Here is a 17,428-nt window from a genome sequence, read left to right as displayed (position 1 = left end):
TCAGTAAGATCACAGTGTAGTGTGGGGGAATGGTGTAGCACAGTAACTAATTCACTGAACAGTGCCACAGCGAAGCAAAGCACTACAACATGGTGCCAAGGGGCGGCACTAATGTCTTGTCATCAGGCGGGTTCTGCTCTGTGCCCCCCCTCAGCGCAGAGCTCATCACTCCATCATTACTGGTCGGTGCTGACCTGGAAGGGGGGACGGGCACTCATCATGTTTAAACCATTAGCCCCTCTGGCCACCCAGCACGGCCCGGCCCAGCTCAGCGCTCGTGCTCGGGGTCACGTGTTGGATTGCGTCAGAGCTCCGCGGTGCCCCCACGGTCGCCAGGCCTCGGCGTGTCTGTCTCCGTCTGGCAGGTCCAGCTCAGACTCCTGCCCCCGTTACACGTGTGAGACGAGTCACGCACGGGGCAGCTGGAGTTATGATCTGAACAGGATAATTCAGGGTAAAGATTGTGTCGAAATGTAAACAGTGAGAGGAGGTGCTGGAGATCGCTGATCACGTCCTTCGTGCGGTTCTTGTCGTTTCCACTGTGTTGTGTTTGTTTCCGTGTGTTTCGCCCTCCTGCTACGAGCCGGGCCATCCTCACTGCAGGTGTGAGCCGCAGGATACCCCGGCAAATGCTGATCTGTGTGTCGTGGCCAGCGCCTCGTCAAGTCACGTTAGCCGGGTCGCTTACGCAGAGGAGGCAAACCCCAATGAGCGCTTCAGATTAATGTAATACCTCGCTGAGGACGTGGACTGGGAGTAGTTCTTGCAGAGAGTCGGGCCTGTGACGGGCTGTTTGGTTGATTTGTGTGGAGATGTTTCAGCCGGGTCCCTGTGTGTCCGTGGTGCTGTGTCATACCGGAACGTGCTGGCTCATGATTTGAGTGTTTCCTGTGGGAGAGGGAGGAAGGCTGTCCCCGGGAAGAGCAATCGCTCGCTGCCGCTGTTCCTGCTGGGACTCTCCCGCGGCGCCCGCAATGCCCTGAGTCCATCATCATTGATCTCTTCGTTCTCCGCCGGTTCTGTCTGCTCTTCCCCGCGTGTCGCTCTCTCTCCCTCCTGCTGTCAGAGCTCCTGGCCCGTGTCCCTCTCTCTCCCCGTCCCTCCGCAGTGACATCCATATCGGTATTCCGTCACGGCAGGCCTGGCACGGTGGCCACTGGGCTGTGAAAGACAGACAGACTGGCGCCCACACAACACCCCCCAGCGGCATCACAGCGCTCGGCGGCCAGTCCTGTGAGCCCCCAGGGACGCACTACGTCTCCCCCAGAGACTGACAGAGGCAGGGAGGGACAGGTGTGAGTGTGGAGGTGTGTAGGAGAAAGAGACAGAGTGTGAGTGTGTGATTGTGTGTGTTTGTGAGAGTGTGTGTGCTCGTGTTTGTGTGTGCGTGCGCGTCTGTGTGTGAGTGAGAGTGTGTCCGTGCGTACGTGTGTATTAGACAACTTTTCCAACAGGACAGGGGGGATCAGGGAAGTTGTGGGGCTGCGTTACGAATTCCTCTCTCTGTGTAGACGAGGATGAGTGTGCCGATCGATGCCGTGCCGCAGACGAGGGGCGTCCCAGGCCGGGGGCGGCCGCGTCACCCAGCCTTTGATAACACGCGGCGTTTTGGCAGAAGCACCTGCTGGAGCAGATGGTTACCAGGCAACATTCTTCGGCTCAAACACAGGTGTTCAATAGCGGCCTGATCAGAGAATTGTGTTATTATTGATTCCCCCGGATTTCCTCCTTGTAAACATGTTTGAACCTGTCCCCCGTTCTCAGGCAATTACAGACCTCTGCCAGGGTCTGGGAGATGAGTTGCGTCTTTGTTATCGATGGTACGCTTGGCCGCGGCCACTGAGAAGAGCGCTGCGGTGTGTCAGTCTCAGTGTGTCAGTCTCGGTGTCCTGTATCAGAGCTCGTATTGATTGCATCGAGGCTCGTTACACGACGTATTAACTGATGAGTACCGAGGTCTTTGCTTCTTTGTCAGTGCCTTGCAGTTTCTAAGACTGAGAGTCTGTAAGGCTTGCTGCAGCTTGCGTGTGTGCGTGTGCATTTGCGTGTGCTCCCTGTGTTTAGCTGGACACTGCTGCCCCAGTCTGGACTTGCATCCCAGGTGCGCAACTTCCACAGAGCTTAGCACGCAGTAAATAAAGGCGACAAAATTCATCCACGCCGAATCTGCACCGCGTATTGTCTCTGCACAGCGTAGTCGTGAGAAACATGAGAGAGTCTAGTCGAGAGGAGGGGACGAACTCATCGTACCATCGATAACTTGACTTGGATCAAGTCCCCACGTAGTCTCCTCTGTTCCAGGGTGAACAGGTTCAGGTCCTCAGTCTCTCAGTAGGACTTTCCCTTCAGACCTGGAATAAGTCTGGTTGCTCTCCTCTGAACTGCCTCTAGAGCAGCGATATCTTTCTTGAAGTGTGGAGCCCAGAACTGTACACAGTATCCAGATGAGCTCTAACTAGTGCATTGTACAGTCTGAACATCACTGCCCTTGTTCTCAACTCTACACTTTTGACAATATACCCTAGCATCGTGTTTGCCTTTTTTATTGCTTCCCAACACTGTTTGGATGGAGAAAGTGAGGAGTCCACGTAGACTCCTAGCCACAGAGTGACGGGTTTAATGCCCTCTCTGGCGCCGCGTTTGTTCTCCGCACCACTGCTCGGTGGACAGTTACCGTGTGGTAGAGCTGGGATCCCCACACTGTGGGGGGCCGTGTCAGGAGCCGGAGATGTACTGTGTGCGTTACAGCCAGCAGGCCCCAGAATTCCCTCCGACACTAGGCTTGGCCTCTGTATCGCACAGCCTCTCCCAGCTCCGCTGCTCCGTCCCTCTTGTCTGTCTGTCGGATTGGCGAGGGTTTAGGGGAGCGCTGGGGGGATAGGCTGGGGGTGGAGGTGGTCCTCACGAGCCAAATGGATGCTGGCAGCTCTCTCTGACTCCCTAATAGGCCGGGAGATTGCAGGAGCCGTGTCCATTACAGCGCCCATGCTGAGGGACGTCCCTGGGGCGGCTCCTCTCTGACAGGGCAATAACCAGCCGAGAGGCTTGGGGGGGCAGGTCAGGGGGTTGGCGTCGAGAGCCAGGGGGGGGTTGGGATGGAAAGTGGAGCCGCGCTGAGGAGAGCACTGCAGCACAATCGCATGTCTTGCCTGGTTTGAATTTAGCACACGGCAGGAGTCCGTCCGGTCCGGCAAGATTGATGTGTGTGTTTGTGCGTGGATGTGGAGAGTCGGCGGCGGAACGAGTCGCACTGAGGCTGTGTGGAGGAAATGTCATCAATATGAATGAGACGCGGATCATTTGGGCTTGTGAGTTCGTCCCCCCCACTCCGGCACTTTGCTCTTCTAGGAATACACACACATAACTCGGAATATGCACACGCGTGTTGTTTCTGCTATGTCTCCATGTGACAGGGTTAATTTATCTTACAATATCGGTTACTTAAATAGAGGAGGCCCAGGCATGTGATCATGTGTGTCGGGGTAAGATATGATGCTCTTACACGCCAATTGGTGCATCCGCAAGCCAGGTCACAGTTACACCTTAAAGCATCCAGGCAGGGCACCGAATGCAGGTACAGACATTATAAACTGCTGGACACAAACTGGATGTTTATTATTAATTTCCTCTGGTTTGTGTGGCCAAGCATCCCCCCCCCCACACACACACACACACAACAGATGTTGGCCTCCACAGAGCGTTCAGATTGTCTCCTGCTTTCCGACGCACTGCTTTAATATGAATTACCCCCCTGTCTCTTAGTCAAGACCAGCTTATGATTATTTATTATTATTTTGCGTCGGGCTCAGGGCGCTCGGTGGAAAATTGCTCTAATAGGCCACGGAGGGAGTGCGTGTTTCCAACTGCAACATCCACGGAGGGACGTGTGGATCTCTGACCCCTATTAATGCACAGAGCAGGTACTGCATAATGTGAGAGAGAGAGAGCGCAGCTACACGCCCTCGCCGTATGGGAAGAGATGTTTGTGCTGTTATTGTGCAGTTCTCTTTTTGCTGTTGTTTACTTTTATTCCCTGATATTAATTTTATTAAACCCCCCGTGGGGAACATATTGGCAGCTTGTAGAGCCTCTGAGACAGATACTGATTCCCACAAATCCATCCCCGGTGAACGCACCCTACTCTGAAACCATGCGGCCGCCAACAAGTCAGGGTCCTGCGAGCGATACCACTTGCAGTGGATCATTCTGGCTCTGCCTTCACCTTCTCAGCCATAGAGAGACGGCCACACAGGCGCCAGAGTCCTGGGCAGCGGTCCAGCGGGTCGGCAGGCACGTGCAGGGCAGCTCAGGAGCGAGGGAGCCCAGGGCACGGAGCCGAGCGAGAGTTTTCAGAGTCTGCGAGGGTAAACAAGACGTCCGATGGGGTTCTGTTTCCCTCGGTTCCAGTTCTGAGCACCACACTTCACTGTGCCACGATGCCATGTTCGTGGAAAGCCCGACTGACTTCATCAGAAGTTCGTAAACACAGACAGCGCTGCTCGCTTCATCCTGCAGCTCAGGGTAGCTGAGCGGTGGGGTGATTGCATCTCGCTTTGCAGGGACGACCACCAGCAGCCACTACCATGCTGACCTCCTGGGATCCAATGCATCACTTTTTTATTTTCTCTGGAGGAGGCGCTGTGCACTGAATTCTGAGTATGAACGGCGCAGGTCTGCCATGTGGACAGGAGAGAGGGGTGGCATGGCATCAGGGGCCCCGTACACAGTGTAGGATGCTTTCAGAGTTGCAACAATGGCGATTATTATTGTTATTATTAACTGTGACGCCTGATTTTTTGCTAATGGGGGGAAAAAATAAGTTGTAGTTTTTTTTCATAATAAGAAAATATTGCAGGAATGATCTGGTCTGAAAAGCAACCGCTCTGTCAGAAGAGAGGATCGGCCTCCTCTCCGCCGAAATTGAATCGAATTTATTACCGCCGTAAACCGCGCCGCTCGAGATCAGCCGGCGGTGCGGCGCGGTGACTTATCTGCAGTCTGTTGTGAATTAGCACAGAGCTTTCCTCTGAGGGCGCATGGAAGCACGGCGAATCACTGGTAATCTCTCACTTGCATTATATTCGCATTATAGGCGTGGATTATGAGCTCAGATGGGCCGGCTTGTGGAACCGTGGATATAAGATACGGCACACCTTCCCGGCCTATCTGCAATAATTATTACTGTTTGCTTTACCTGTTGGCTGGCTCTGGCGGCCGAGCAACGGGGACTAAGCGTCTTAAAGGGAAGTCTATTTTCTCACGGTGAAGCTGGTGGTAATTGTAGATCGTAGAGTGGCTTTCCCAAAGTCCAGCCGGTGCGGAGCATACTAACCATCTCCTGTGCTTCTGTCCCTGGCGCTGTGCTCTGCTGTGCCTGCCTCCACTATATCTATATATATATATATATATATATATATATATATATATATATATATATATATCAAAGATTTATACACAGATTCACACACAAAAACCGTGGCACGCTTCGTTTGCAGCAGTTTAATTATTAACGACTCATTTTGGAAGTTCATTGAACACCGATTCATCCTGGTGGGTGTTTATAAATGTTGCAGTTCACTGAGCACAGTTAACAGGGTGCTAATACTTACATCTGCGACGGCACAGATGTCTACAGGCCACCCCTGTCTTAATTCAATCAGCTGGAATATTTACCACGGCACAGAGCTGGTACGAGTGCCGACGGAGAGGATCGCACACACACACACAGACACACAGGCTCAATCTCCTGCCCTGCCTGCGTCTCTGCATTGTGCGCGGCACTTGTTCAGCACCGCTGTTATCGGGCCCGGTCGTTTGCAAAAAGCTAATCTTCTGCCAGCGCAGTCTGATGCCGCACTTGTTCCATTATGTTCACAAAGGGCCGGGGCCATTGTGGCACGGCTGTCATTCTGTCGAGAAGAGAAGGGGAAAGAACCCTGAGAGCAGAATAAAAGAGTCAGTCTGAGGCCCTGCCAGGATCATTTGCATTAATTGTGCTCCGGCGGTGTTGCCAGAAGCCGATTGAAACCGGTGCGGAGATGATCCCATTGTAGTACCGGGCTTTTACAATATTGCTGTCGCCTGCCGTACCTCTCCGATCCAGCGCTGCTCTCCGGCGGTGGTCTCCGTCCTTACAACTAATAAGTATACATTAATTTGTGGCCCGACGTCTGGTTAAGCTCACAATATTCCTGTGTTTGCCTCATCACTGTGGAATTGACCGTATTAATGGACTATATATTCCATTGATTTCTAATTATTTTTAAGTAGACACAAAGGATAAATATTGCATTGTGTGAGCGTCTCTGGGCTTATTGTAATCAACATCTCTATCGATCGGCTGCCGGAGAGGCAGAAGTAATCTATTTTAAATACACTTTCAAGAGTATGTACTTGCAGGCCTGTCCTTTCCATTGTAATTGTATTGGCAGGGGGCCATGTACAGCTACTGCAAGAATTAAAGTATTTAGCGTTCAGCCGCCCCCCGGGCCCCTGTGCCTCGTTGTGTCACTGCGTCTCTGTGGGAGATGGGGTGATGAGGAAGAGGAGGAGAAACCCGACTGGCCCAGATCTACGCTGTGTGGATGGGCTACGGGAGGCCAGAAGGGTCAAATGTTGTTTATCGTGACAAGGATTAGTGTGGCGTCAGAAGCAGATACAGTAATCAGGGTGTCGGTTTGCTGGGAATAATTCTCTGCCTGTTCTGCGCATTTACCTGATAGGGGCAGTGCTGCAGTATTGCCATCCTCTACACAATAAATACACAATGCTGCATCTTGCAAACAATTGAATGTATGCAGTCTTGAATTATATATATATTATTATTATTTGGCCTCGATAGCGCTGTCCAGGCAGCAGTGCAGCTTTGTTTTAACGTCCACATTGTGCTGGGTTTGTTAAACGGCAGACGCTTGATAAATGGAGTTTTATCTCTCATTCTAGGAGTCTGCCTCGATATTGATTTATTGTCACATTTGTCAGTGGTGCTAAAATGGTTTTGAACAAAATGCATTTTAACACAATTTTGGTTGATCCGGCCTTCGTCTGCACACAACAACCTCAGAGCAAAACTCATCGTCTCGCTGGCTAAACAGATCCCTTTGACAACGCCGTCTTGAGCAACGGACACTTCACCGTCTCCAGGCGCACCGATCTGCCGCTGCGCTCGGCCGGGTCGTTGATGTGAATAAACGCAACAGGCGGGGAGAGAATCTGTCTTCAATTATTAAAACAGAATGTGAAACACGGCACGGTGTTGTTCTCCGCGTGTTGTCGGAGTTTGTGCAGAACACCCCGGGGTCCTGGAATACCGGCTGAATCTGGAATAGCGGCTGGAACACGACTCGGAGCGGCGGGTGAAACTGCGCACCGCGCGTCTACTTACAATTCAGCTCATTGTTTCTCATAATTAACATGCATGCTTCTGCAAGCCATCAATTTTCTCACTGCTTAATTGTCTTGAAAATTGAGAAAATTATAAGGTACTTCCACACTTCAAGTACAAGAACTCGGGCTCAGCGAAGGCACATCACAACTTTTTTACTGTCACACACGTGTGAACACACACATACACACACAAACCTACACACCCCTGCACACACACACACCCACACATACTCACACACCCCACATACACACACACACAGAGACAGAGACACACACACACACACCCCTGCACGCACACGCACACACACACACACCCCTGCACGCACACGCACACACACACACACACACACACCCCTGCACACACACACACACACACTCTCACACACCCCACATACACCCACACCCCACATACACCCACACACACACACACACACACACACACACCCCTGCACGCGCACACACACACACCCCTGCACACACACATACACACACACACTCTCACACACCCCACATACACACACACCCCACATACACACACACCCCACATACACCCACACACACACACACACACACACCCCTGCACGCACACACACACACACACACTCTCACACACCCAACATACACCCACACACAGAGACAGAGACACACACACACCCCTGCACGCACACACACACACTCTCACACACCCCACATACACACACTCACACACCCCACATACACACTCATTTATACTTTATTATAAATCATATGATTTCTAGTATTAAAAATGTCAAACCGGATAACAATGATAGATTTGCAAATCATTTGACTTTAGTTTTTTTGTCAGCATAGAGTGGGTTATAAGTATTCATAGTCTGATCTAAAAAAAAATCACCATTAATATCACATATTTGGGCTTTTCTATCGACACCGGCACATTTTGTGAAGTTGGTCACCCAAAACATAACGCTAGATAGTGAACAATGCTGGGAAATGTCTGAAAATGCTTTCTAGTAAAAATGATGATTATTGTTGTATCTTTAACTCAAGGACACAGACTTGTGTATTTTTACAAGAATAATCTGTGTCGTCCTGCCTGACTGATATTGCTACTCGGAGTGACACGCTGTGACATTTCATGTGGGATGATCTCTAAAGAGAGTCTCTGCAGCAGAGATGCACTTAAAAATCATTCTGTATTTAACCCAGAGTGAGAGTCACTACATGCATCATTTTCTTAATTAACAGTAAATAATCAGAAGTGAGACGTCACTTTGATGTAATACAATTCCACTCGAGGCACAGGCTTTGATAAAACAGTGGCTGTAAAACATTTTAAGATTTAAAAACATTAACCTAATCATTTTCAGTAACTATTTTTAGGTGATACAGGAACCATGTAAACATGCCATTAAAAAAATGGCAACAACAACGTTGTAACTCATTTATGACATGAAGTCAATTCAATTAACATTTCAACAGATTAAAAAGTATATTAAACGTTTTGATATCATATAATTTTAAATATATAGGAATTACGCAATTTCTGAACTTGGATTGAAATATTCTCTTAAAACGTGCAAATTGCTTCATGGCATAAACATAAATTAAATTAAAACAATAATGACCATGTTGCCGTTTGCTTGTTATTTAAGGACATCCACACAGACAGAATTTGCATTAAAACTACAGAAGTAATGTTTTAAATATGTTATTGTTTGTTAAAACAACATGACAATGTAACTGTGATGCCTACACGCTTACAAATACTCCTAAAAACTATAAAGCATATAAGCAAGTCGCTCCAGATAACGAGTAACATTGTTGGATTACGGAAAGTGATCGTTTTCCGGTATGAAAAATACAAGTTTTATCTTATTTATTATTATTTATTTCTTATGCAAAAATGCAGTGCAGTTCAAGGCATAAAACAGTACAAATTCCAATTTACATAATGCAGTGCAATTCAAAGCATAATACATTTTACAAATTCCAATTTACACAAGTGAATACAATATATGAGGTCATACATCCTGGATCGTAAAAGCTGAGAGCAGACAAGATGTAGGTCACAGTCAAGGACCAAGGGAAAGGCAGCATAGGGGACATCAAAATACGAGTACTAGTAACGCAAGAGAAGAAGTATGATAAACTTATGAATCAGGCAATTACTTAACCATTTATATAAACGTATTACTATTCAATGTCATCTTTCAAATTAAATATACATTTAAAAACCAAAAACAATATTATAAATGCTTTTTAAGTGTTGTCCAGTATGACACAGAATTCTGTACCCTAGTGATCGAAAAGGTCAAATTATCAACATTTTAGGAAAGACTTATACCCCGTTTCCACTGCCCTGTTCAGCTGCACCTCAGCGTGGCCGGGCTGTAACTGCGCACCTACACTGTGCCGGCAGCGTTTCCACTCACTGTCGTGGGTCCAGCTGCCCTAGAGTGACTGAGACACCAAAGGTCAAAACACAGTCTGGACACTCGGCACTCTGGGATTTAGTGTTTTAAACTGGAGGCTAAAATACCGCTAACATTAAAGTGCAATAAACTTTGGGCTGAAATGTTTTTACGATATCTAACACAGTCTTATAGTATAAGTTATACCAGATATTCAAAAGTACAAACCAGGACACATTGTAACAATATAGAAAACAAATGACATCACTTAAAATTTCATCTAGTTTATTTTGTTTATGAGCGCATCGTAAATAACCGTGTTGCTTCTCCCTGTATCAAGATCCGATTAACACTGACAATGTAGCTTAATCAGCTTTTATTATGAATGGGATTCATTTAAAAACACGTTTGACACTGTAATGATGGATCAATTGTATTAATCACTAAGTTTTGTGAGGTTGTAAGGTTTGTATTTCTGCAGTCTTTGGATTACCATTAACATATAGTTATAGCAATAACGAGGGATTACAGATATAATTAAAATATACGATTCTTCATGCGATTGATCACATAAAAATTAGCCTCTGTTTTAAACATTTTAATAGTTTTCAGATAGTGTAAACAAGAGGAAGCTAAAAACCGTGCCATTTAAATAATTCTGAGAGAATTTACAAGACATCGGGACATTTAATTTAAATCCAGGACGAATATTTCATATTTGCGTGTATTTATAACAAACAAAAGGAATGTATTTCGTCAGGGCACATTGTATGCAGTCCGATGCAGTCCTTTCTCCGGCAGGATTTTCTTAAATGTCTTTCTGCTCCAAGCAATTAATCCTGTGTGGCACTTTTCCACCGTACATTAATAACTGCTCCAGATTAATCGCTTTCCCAAGGAAAATGCACATATTCCTTCTTTGCAAAAGTTTGTACCACATCTCTCGTATTGAGAGCCGCCGCCATTACTGTAGTTTATAATTTTATAATTTATAAAGATAGGCGTATTGAGACATTTTATTCAGTTTTAATAACAAATAAATACATGTAATATTTGTAATATGCTTGGGACACCAAAATGCATGTATCACGTCATTGACCCATGTACACACATATACACACACGCACACACACACACAGACACACACGCACTCTCACACACACGCACACAGACACGCACACAGACACACACTCACATACACAGATACACACAGAGACACACACGCACACAGACACACATAGACACAGACACACATGCACACACACAAGCAGCAGATTTCAGGTTTTGCTGTGTAATCAAACATTATTTGGAGGGCATGTGAGGGTGGGCATCCAGGAGGATTTATTTATTTATTTTGTATATTTTTATATTTGGATTAGTTTGCCAAACTTCCACGTAATTGCGTTTTAATAGATCATTAACATAAAGTCATAAATCAAGCAGAGGAGCATAAATAAGAGGCTGGGCGGCGCTGTAGCCGTGATGACCCTCGCAGGCTGGTATTTAAATGCGGGCGCGCGGTGATGCGGCCGGCCGGACTGCGTTGGCCCACTTTCCGCCCGTCTCCTCTCCGGCGCGCCTGATTACCTGTCAGCGAGATGGAGAGCCGCGCATGCAACACGGGATCTAATGAGACAGGACCTCGCTTGACTCTATCTGCCGAATGAGACGGGAACACGCAGGTGTGTGCGACTGAGGGGAAGCCTGTGGGAGGAGGTGCATTCGCATGGTCCGCACGTACCGGCTGCGTTTCAAGGTTATTTGTATATTTACATTTATACAAGCTCCTCCGGTGCTCGGGGAGAGAGAGGGAGAGAGACAGAGGGAGAAATAAATACCTACATACATACATACACACGCGTACATACATTAACTACAGTATTGACTAGGAGTGACGCCCCCGCAGTCGTCGAAGGGGTGTGAACGCTCCTGGTCCGTCTCACCAGCCGCCCCGGGTAGGTTTAACTCGTTGGCCGACATTAATCCGAGTGGCTGGTCCTCCTCGGCGCCGGGTCGGTCCGAGAGGGACACAGCGGTGATACGCGGCGGTGCGTTGAAGTGAGCGCTCTGGTCCAAGCAGCACCTGGGCCGCCCACTGCGGGGGGAGAGTCTCGCCGCTGCAGAGCTGTGTGTGCCGGCCCCCGTGGCCCCTGGTGGGATCGGTGGGAGGTAGAGGAGGAGGAAGAGGGTGGAGAGCGAGGAAGGACCGTTTTGTGAAATGCAGTAATTTGCCAATCAGACGCTGTGTGGTTATTGGGCCGTCCCAGGGCTCTTGGTAGTCAGAGACATTGATTGAACTCCTGCTGCCGGAGTGAATTGAACCCAGAGCTTCAGGGAGAGGAACAGGGGCAGATGGATCTCATTCCCTCATCCTGGAAGCTTCCCGAGAAGAATCGAGTTCACGTGAGCTGCCAGTAGGCGGCTGTTTCAGTTTATAACCCGGTGATAAAGATGCTCAATCTACAGACGCGCCCACGTGAGCCGGACCGCCAGCGAGTTTAATTAAGCCTCTTTAATAAACCCCCGCTGTATTGCAGTGCCGTTATTGACTGCAGCTTATAATATAGCGATGCCTTTTCAAATATCATTTCAAAACCGCTTAGTAAGGGGAACCGAGGCGTCCCACTCCGCGCCTCCCATCGATGCTTCATTTGCTGGAATGAGCTGTGCGTTGCGACAGCCGGGCCGTTCTCTGGGTCCCCAGCGATGGTGCTGATGAGACTGTAGTGTGTTAACCTGCGTCTCCCTCTGCCTGTAGCGGCTCAACTTCATTTTATTGTTATTATTTTATGTAAGAAAGTTAAGAAACAAGAGGAGGCCATGAGAGCCGCTCTGATGTCACACATTGTGGCGTTCCTCTTGGTGCGAGAGACGCCGGCTGGGTCTCACCATTGCTGCCGTCCAGAGTCGTCCATGGAGACATCATGCGTGTCTTCTCACCGACACAGACGCTCGCAGTCGCAGCGCACCCCAAGTCCCGCACACACCATCCCACACAACACAGCCTCTCAAGCAGGCCCGCCGCACAGCGTCTCTCCTTGCACGAACGCCTCTGCAGAGGAGCGCAGATCCTCTCACACAGATGTCCCCACCGCGCCGGCCGAGACACGTCCTCCTCCGCTGGCAGAGCCGAGCTGCGCCACAGATTGCCAACGGCACAAATTCGCTGCCCAGACGAGCCGCTTCTTTCTTAGTGTTCAAAAGAAAAGAAAAAGAAAACAATTCACAGTGTGTGTGTGCATGTGCGCGCGTGTGCATGTGTGTGTCAGTGTGTGTGTCTGTGTAAACTGCCGCTCTTAGTCTGAAGGAAAAACCCATAAGAGACACGTCAGTACAGAGGTCATACCTTTAAAACTCCCCACATCAGAGCCACGCACACACCTACTCACACACACACGTATGTACGTACTCTGGATAAAGCTGCAGGCTGTGGTTATATTAGAAGCCTGACAGCTGCAGCTTCATCCTTTGCTCGATACCCTGACTACTGCTGGCGTTGCCTTTATTTGCTGGCTCTCTTACTCCGGTGATGACGGCAATGGTTCACACACAACACCACGGGTTTTATAGCAGAGGGAAGAGAGACGCACACACACACACTCACACACAGTTCGGCTCTTCCCTCTCTCTCCTCTCGTCCCGGCGTGGCAGTCTGACCAGAAGCTGGCACTTGCTCGGCGAGATTGCCTAGCAACAGAGCGCCCCGGCCCTCCACCGCCGCTGCGGCACAATAATTAAACAGAGGCTTTCTTTTGTCCCTGGGAGTTTGTTTCTTCCTGCTCTGGCTCTTTCTTTAAAGTGCTTGTGGAAATGTATTTCTCTTATCCTGCATTTTATGAGTCACGTTGCCCATCGGTTACTTTCTGGCCTGCCTGGTATATTGTGACGGGAATCTGTGGAGTTCAGTTTCCCTCTGAGAAGCACAGCTGTAATCAAAAGATTGTGATTAATAAGCATAAGAAACATAAGAACATGAGAATCGAGAGGAGCCCATTCGCCCCATCGTGCTCGTTTGGTGTCCATTAATAACTAAGTGACCAAGGATCCTATCCCGTCTGTTTTTGAATGTTCCCAAATTGTCTCTTCAGCCACATCGCTGGGGAGTTTGTTCAGATTGTGACGCCTCTCTGTGTGAAGAAGTGTCTCCTGTTTTCTGTCTTGAATGCCTTGAAGCCCAATTTCCATTTGTGTCCCCGGGTGCGTGTGTCCCTGCTGATCTGGAAAAGCTCCTCTGGTTTGATGTGGTCGATGCCTTTCATGATTTTGAAGACTTGGATCAAGTCCCCACGTAGTCTCCTCTGTTCCAGGGTGAAAAGGTTCAGTTCCTCAGTCTCTCAGTAGGACAGTCCCTTCAGACCTGGAATAAGTCTGGTTGCTCTCCTCTGATCTGCCTCTAGAGCAGCGATATCTTTCTTGAAGTGTGGAGCCCAGAACTGTGCACAGTATCCAGATGAGCTCTAACTAGTGCATTGTACAGTCTGAACATCACTGCCCTTGTTTTAAAGAATTCACACAGAGAGGCGCTACAATCTGAACAAACTCCCCAGCGATGTGGCTGAAGAGACAATTTGGGAACATTCAGAAACAGACTGGATAGGATCCTTGATCACTGAGTTATTAATGGACACCAAACGAGCACGATGGGGCGAATGGCCTCCTCTCGATTGGACACTGTCTTATGTTCTTAAATTCTAGACGTTTGACAATATACCCTGGAATCTGTTTTACTGCTTCCCCACATTGTTTGGATGGGAGAGTGATGAGTCCACATAGACCCCTAGGTCTTTCTCATTCAAGTTCAGTCAGCAATATTTATTTAACTGAATAACATTATTTCAAAGTGCGGACACTTCCCAGTTCTGCTACTGCAAGTTCCTGTCTTACTGTCCGGCCAGTACAGTAGATCTCAGAGCCATTTGACAATCAAGCAGCGTTGTGCTGAATCAGAGTCATGGCTTATCTACCCACTGCAGCTGGAGGACAAAATATATCAACTAGAAGTCCCGGAGTCGTGCAACTTACTGAGTGTGTGACGCCCCTGATTCGTAGGAAGACACTATATACTGGACTAGTTAACAATACACGGAGACATGAACAGTGAGTCTGTGTTGTGCGTCCAGTAGAGAGAGTGTTGGAAATGACATCAACCAAGAGGGAAAGTGTTCTCTGAGTTGTTTCTTTACTTTTCTTGGTTTGTTGTGTTTTGTTTTGATTTGCCTTGAGTTAAAAAATACATCCACCAAGTCCGAGGGCACAGAATCGCTCTCGGGTGGAAAATAGCAGAGCCCAAATTCCCAGACAAAGGAAATGTTATCGTTAGAAATAGGTATTTCTCTGGCAGCCCGTAAATCAATGATCTGTATTGTTCACTCCGGCCAGGAAATCAATGGCTGCCGGTTTATCACTTACAAAGGTGCTGTTGTACAAGACAGGGCAATTCAGATCAAGGTTTGGTGATATCATTAAGAAAAACAAGCCTGCAAACAAACATTAAGAAGAGGGTTTGACTTTGAATAGTTCCTGGGGAAGAAAAGCTAAATAAATTACAACAAAATAAGCCATTAAAAAAGCAAATTTGTAATCTTGTGAATTCGATACAAGTTGGCAGTTTTCATTATAGTTCGTGGAAATTTCCCATTATATCATGTCAATTTTAAGCTGATGTTCATTATCCTGGAAATGTTTAATCTTTTTATAGTTCTTTTAAATTAAATTGACTTCCTTGTTTTTTGTTTTTTAATCTCCCAAACAAGAACTATTACATCTGTGTGCGTTATATTGAATTCAAAGTTTGCTTTCCAGACCTGCCATAGACGCAGTGTCACTTAAACACGAGTTCAGAGCCAGGCTCTCAGATGACCCGACTTCCCCCCATCAGACTCAGAGTAAAGCCATTGAGCGTTTGAACAGCCGGCCGGACGTCCTGTAAGTGTCACGTATGTTACTCTAGGCGTGTCACTCTCGTCAGTCCAACACTCAGGTCACATCCAAAACTCAAACTCGTGTTTACTGTGGGGGTGTTTCATTATGTTGTGGCAGAATATACTGCTCATACATCAATCGCAGGTCTCTACACACTCCATGACCTCGCCCTCGGAAATGACATGTAGAGTTCATATAAAGTATTAAATCAGTCGCTCTTAGTGTTGCACGGTATAAGCTACACCTTTCTGCACAGCGCAGTGCACGTCTGCTCCTGAGCGTTACAGTGATGATGTCATACACCCATTGCCAATGTGTCCTGCTTATAATAGTGCCAGTCGTGCATCTCCTTGTGTTTCCTGTGTCTCCTGTATGATGCTCTCTCTGGACTTTGCACAAGAGGACCACTGTGCTGGTCTGACATGGGTGTGATGTCACTGCGTTCCCTTTGTCGATTGACACGAGGTGTGACATCACAGCTTGCCAATTGACATGGGGTGTGGTGTCACTGCTGCGCTTGTCAATTGACGCGGGGTGCGATTGTCGATCATCAGGGCATGATGTACCTGGAGGAGCGGCGGCTGGTGCACAGGGACCTGGCGGCGCGCAACGTGTTGGTGAAGTCGCCGAACCACATCAAGATCACGGACTTCGGGCTGGCGCGGCTGCTGGACGCCGATGAGAAGGAGTACAACGCAGACGGAGGCAAGGTCAGTGTGAGGGGCGGGGGGGTGACCGAGTGTCGGTGATGGCGGACTTCTACTGGAGACCAGAGCTAGATGCAGAAATCTGAACCCTCAAAATGTCCGGCAGTGTTTTCACGGGACAGTGTGTGAAGGTGTGAAGGGACACGTCTCCGCTGTGGGTTCGGCGCTGTTCTGCTGTGAGGAGCTCGTTCTGACCCTGCAGCCGGCTCTCCTTCATATTGGACAGACGGCCTCAGACGGGTTTCTGCTCATTGGCCCGGTCAGCCGTCTCGTTTGGCTGTTGTTTGTGTTTTGTTAATTAGTTAGTCTTTCAATTGGGCCGCCTGCGTGTCTTTATTTAGAGAGCCTTCCTAAGTGCTTCTACACCTCGTTAAGAAGGCATCTGCACTCTTAAGTGCTCCTTAATTTGAAAAGGCATTGTTTTTATACAGGGGGAAATGAATGTTCTGGGCCTTCAGCTGTAGTGCCTGTGACGTCATTAAATGTAAAGCAAAGCTATGAAACGTGATTAAGAGCACAGATCTAATAAAAAACTCAGATTCCTTTAGATCTGCGGCGGCCAGGCGCTTGGACATTGAGGACTGTTTTGCGGACGGCCTCGTCACGGCCTTTATCGCACAGCAGCCTCGACAGCTGCGTAGGGTTTTTTTGCGCCCGTGAGGTCAGAGGTCATCCCTGTTCTCCCTCTTTCTCAGATGCCGATCAAGTGGATGGCGCTGGAGTGCATCCACTACAGGAAGTTCACCCACCAGAGCGACGTGTGGAGCTATGGTGAGCGCGGCCTGCAGGGCAGCTGGCCGAGGATGGGCTCCTTCACTTGCTGATGTTTTTTAGAAGTTGTTATAATAGTGTTTAGCATATTGAATAGTGGGACCAGTTCTTTCATGCAACAAAATGCTCTTAATAGACGAACACTTTTACAGATATTTACTGCCGCAGGGTCTAGTTAACCAACTGCAGATGTATCAGTTACCACAGAAATGACAGGGGCATTACCGTGTGATTAGGCTTCTTTAAAGT

At 48.1% G+C, this 17,428-nt stretch overlaps 1 protein-coding gene across 3 annotated transcripts in view; it reads left to right on the top strand.

Annotated features, from left to right (window-relative positions):
- The window catches only part of erbb4b (erb-b2 receptor tyrosine kinase 4b), a 258,461-nt gene that overhangs the window by 224,180 nt on the left and 16,853 nt on the right, over positions 1-17,428 (top strand). For all 3 annotated transcript variants that reach the window (XM_066687236.1, XM_066687238.1, XM_066687237.1), the window contains exons 21-22: positions 16,256-16,411; positions 17,104-17,179. In XM_066687236.1, the coding sequence (XP_066543333.1) occupies positions 16,256-16,411; positions 17,104-17,179 (232 nt within the window). The remainder of the gene's footprint in view (positions 1-16,255; positions 16,412-17,103; positions 17,180-17,428) is intronic.

The sequence above is a fragment of the Amia ocellicauda genome, chromosome 16 (assembly GCF_036373705.1).
Source record: "Amia ocellicauda isolate fAmiCal2 chromosome 16, fAmiCal2.hap1, whole genome shotgun sequence".
In the NCBI taxonomy this organism is placed as follows: domain Eukaryota; kingdom Metazoa; phylum Chordata; class Actinopteri; order Amiiformes; family Amiidae; genus Amia; species Amia ocellicauda.
The sequence above is the reverse complement of the archived record's forward strand: the minus strand, read 5'-3'. Positions and strand labels throughout refer to the sequence as shown.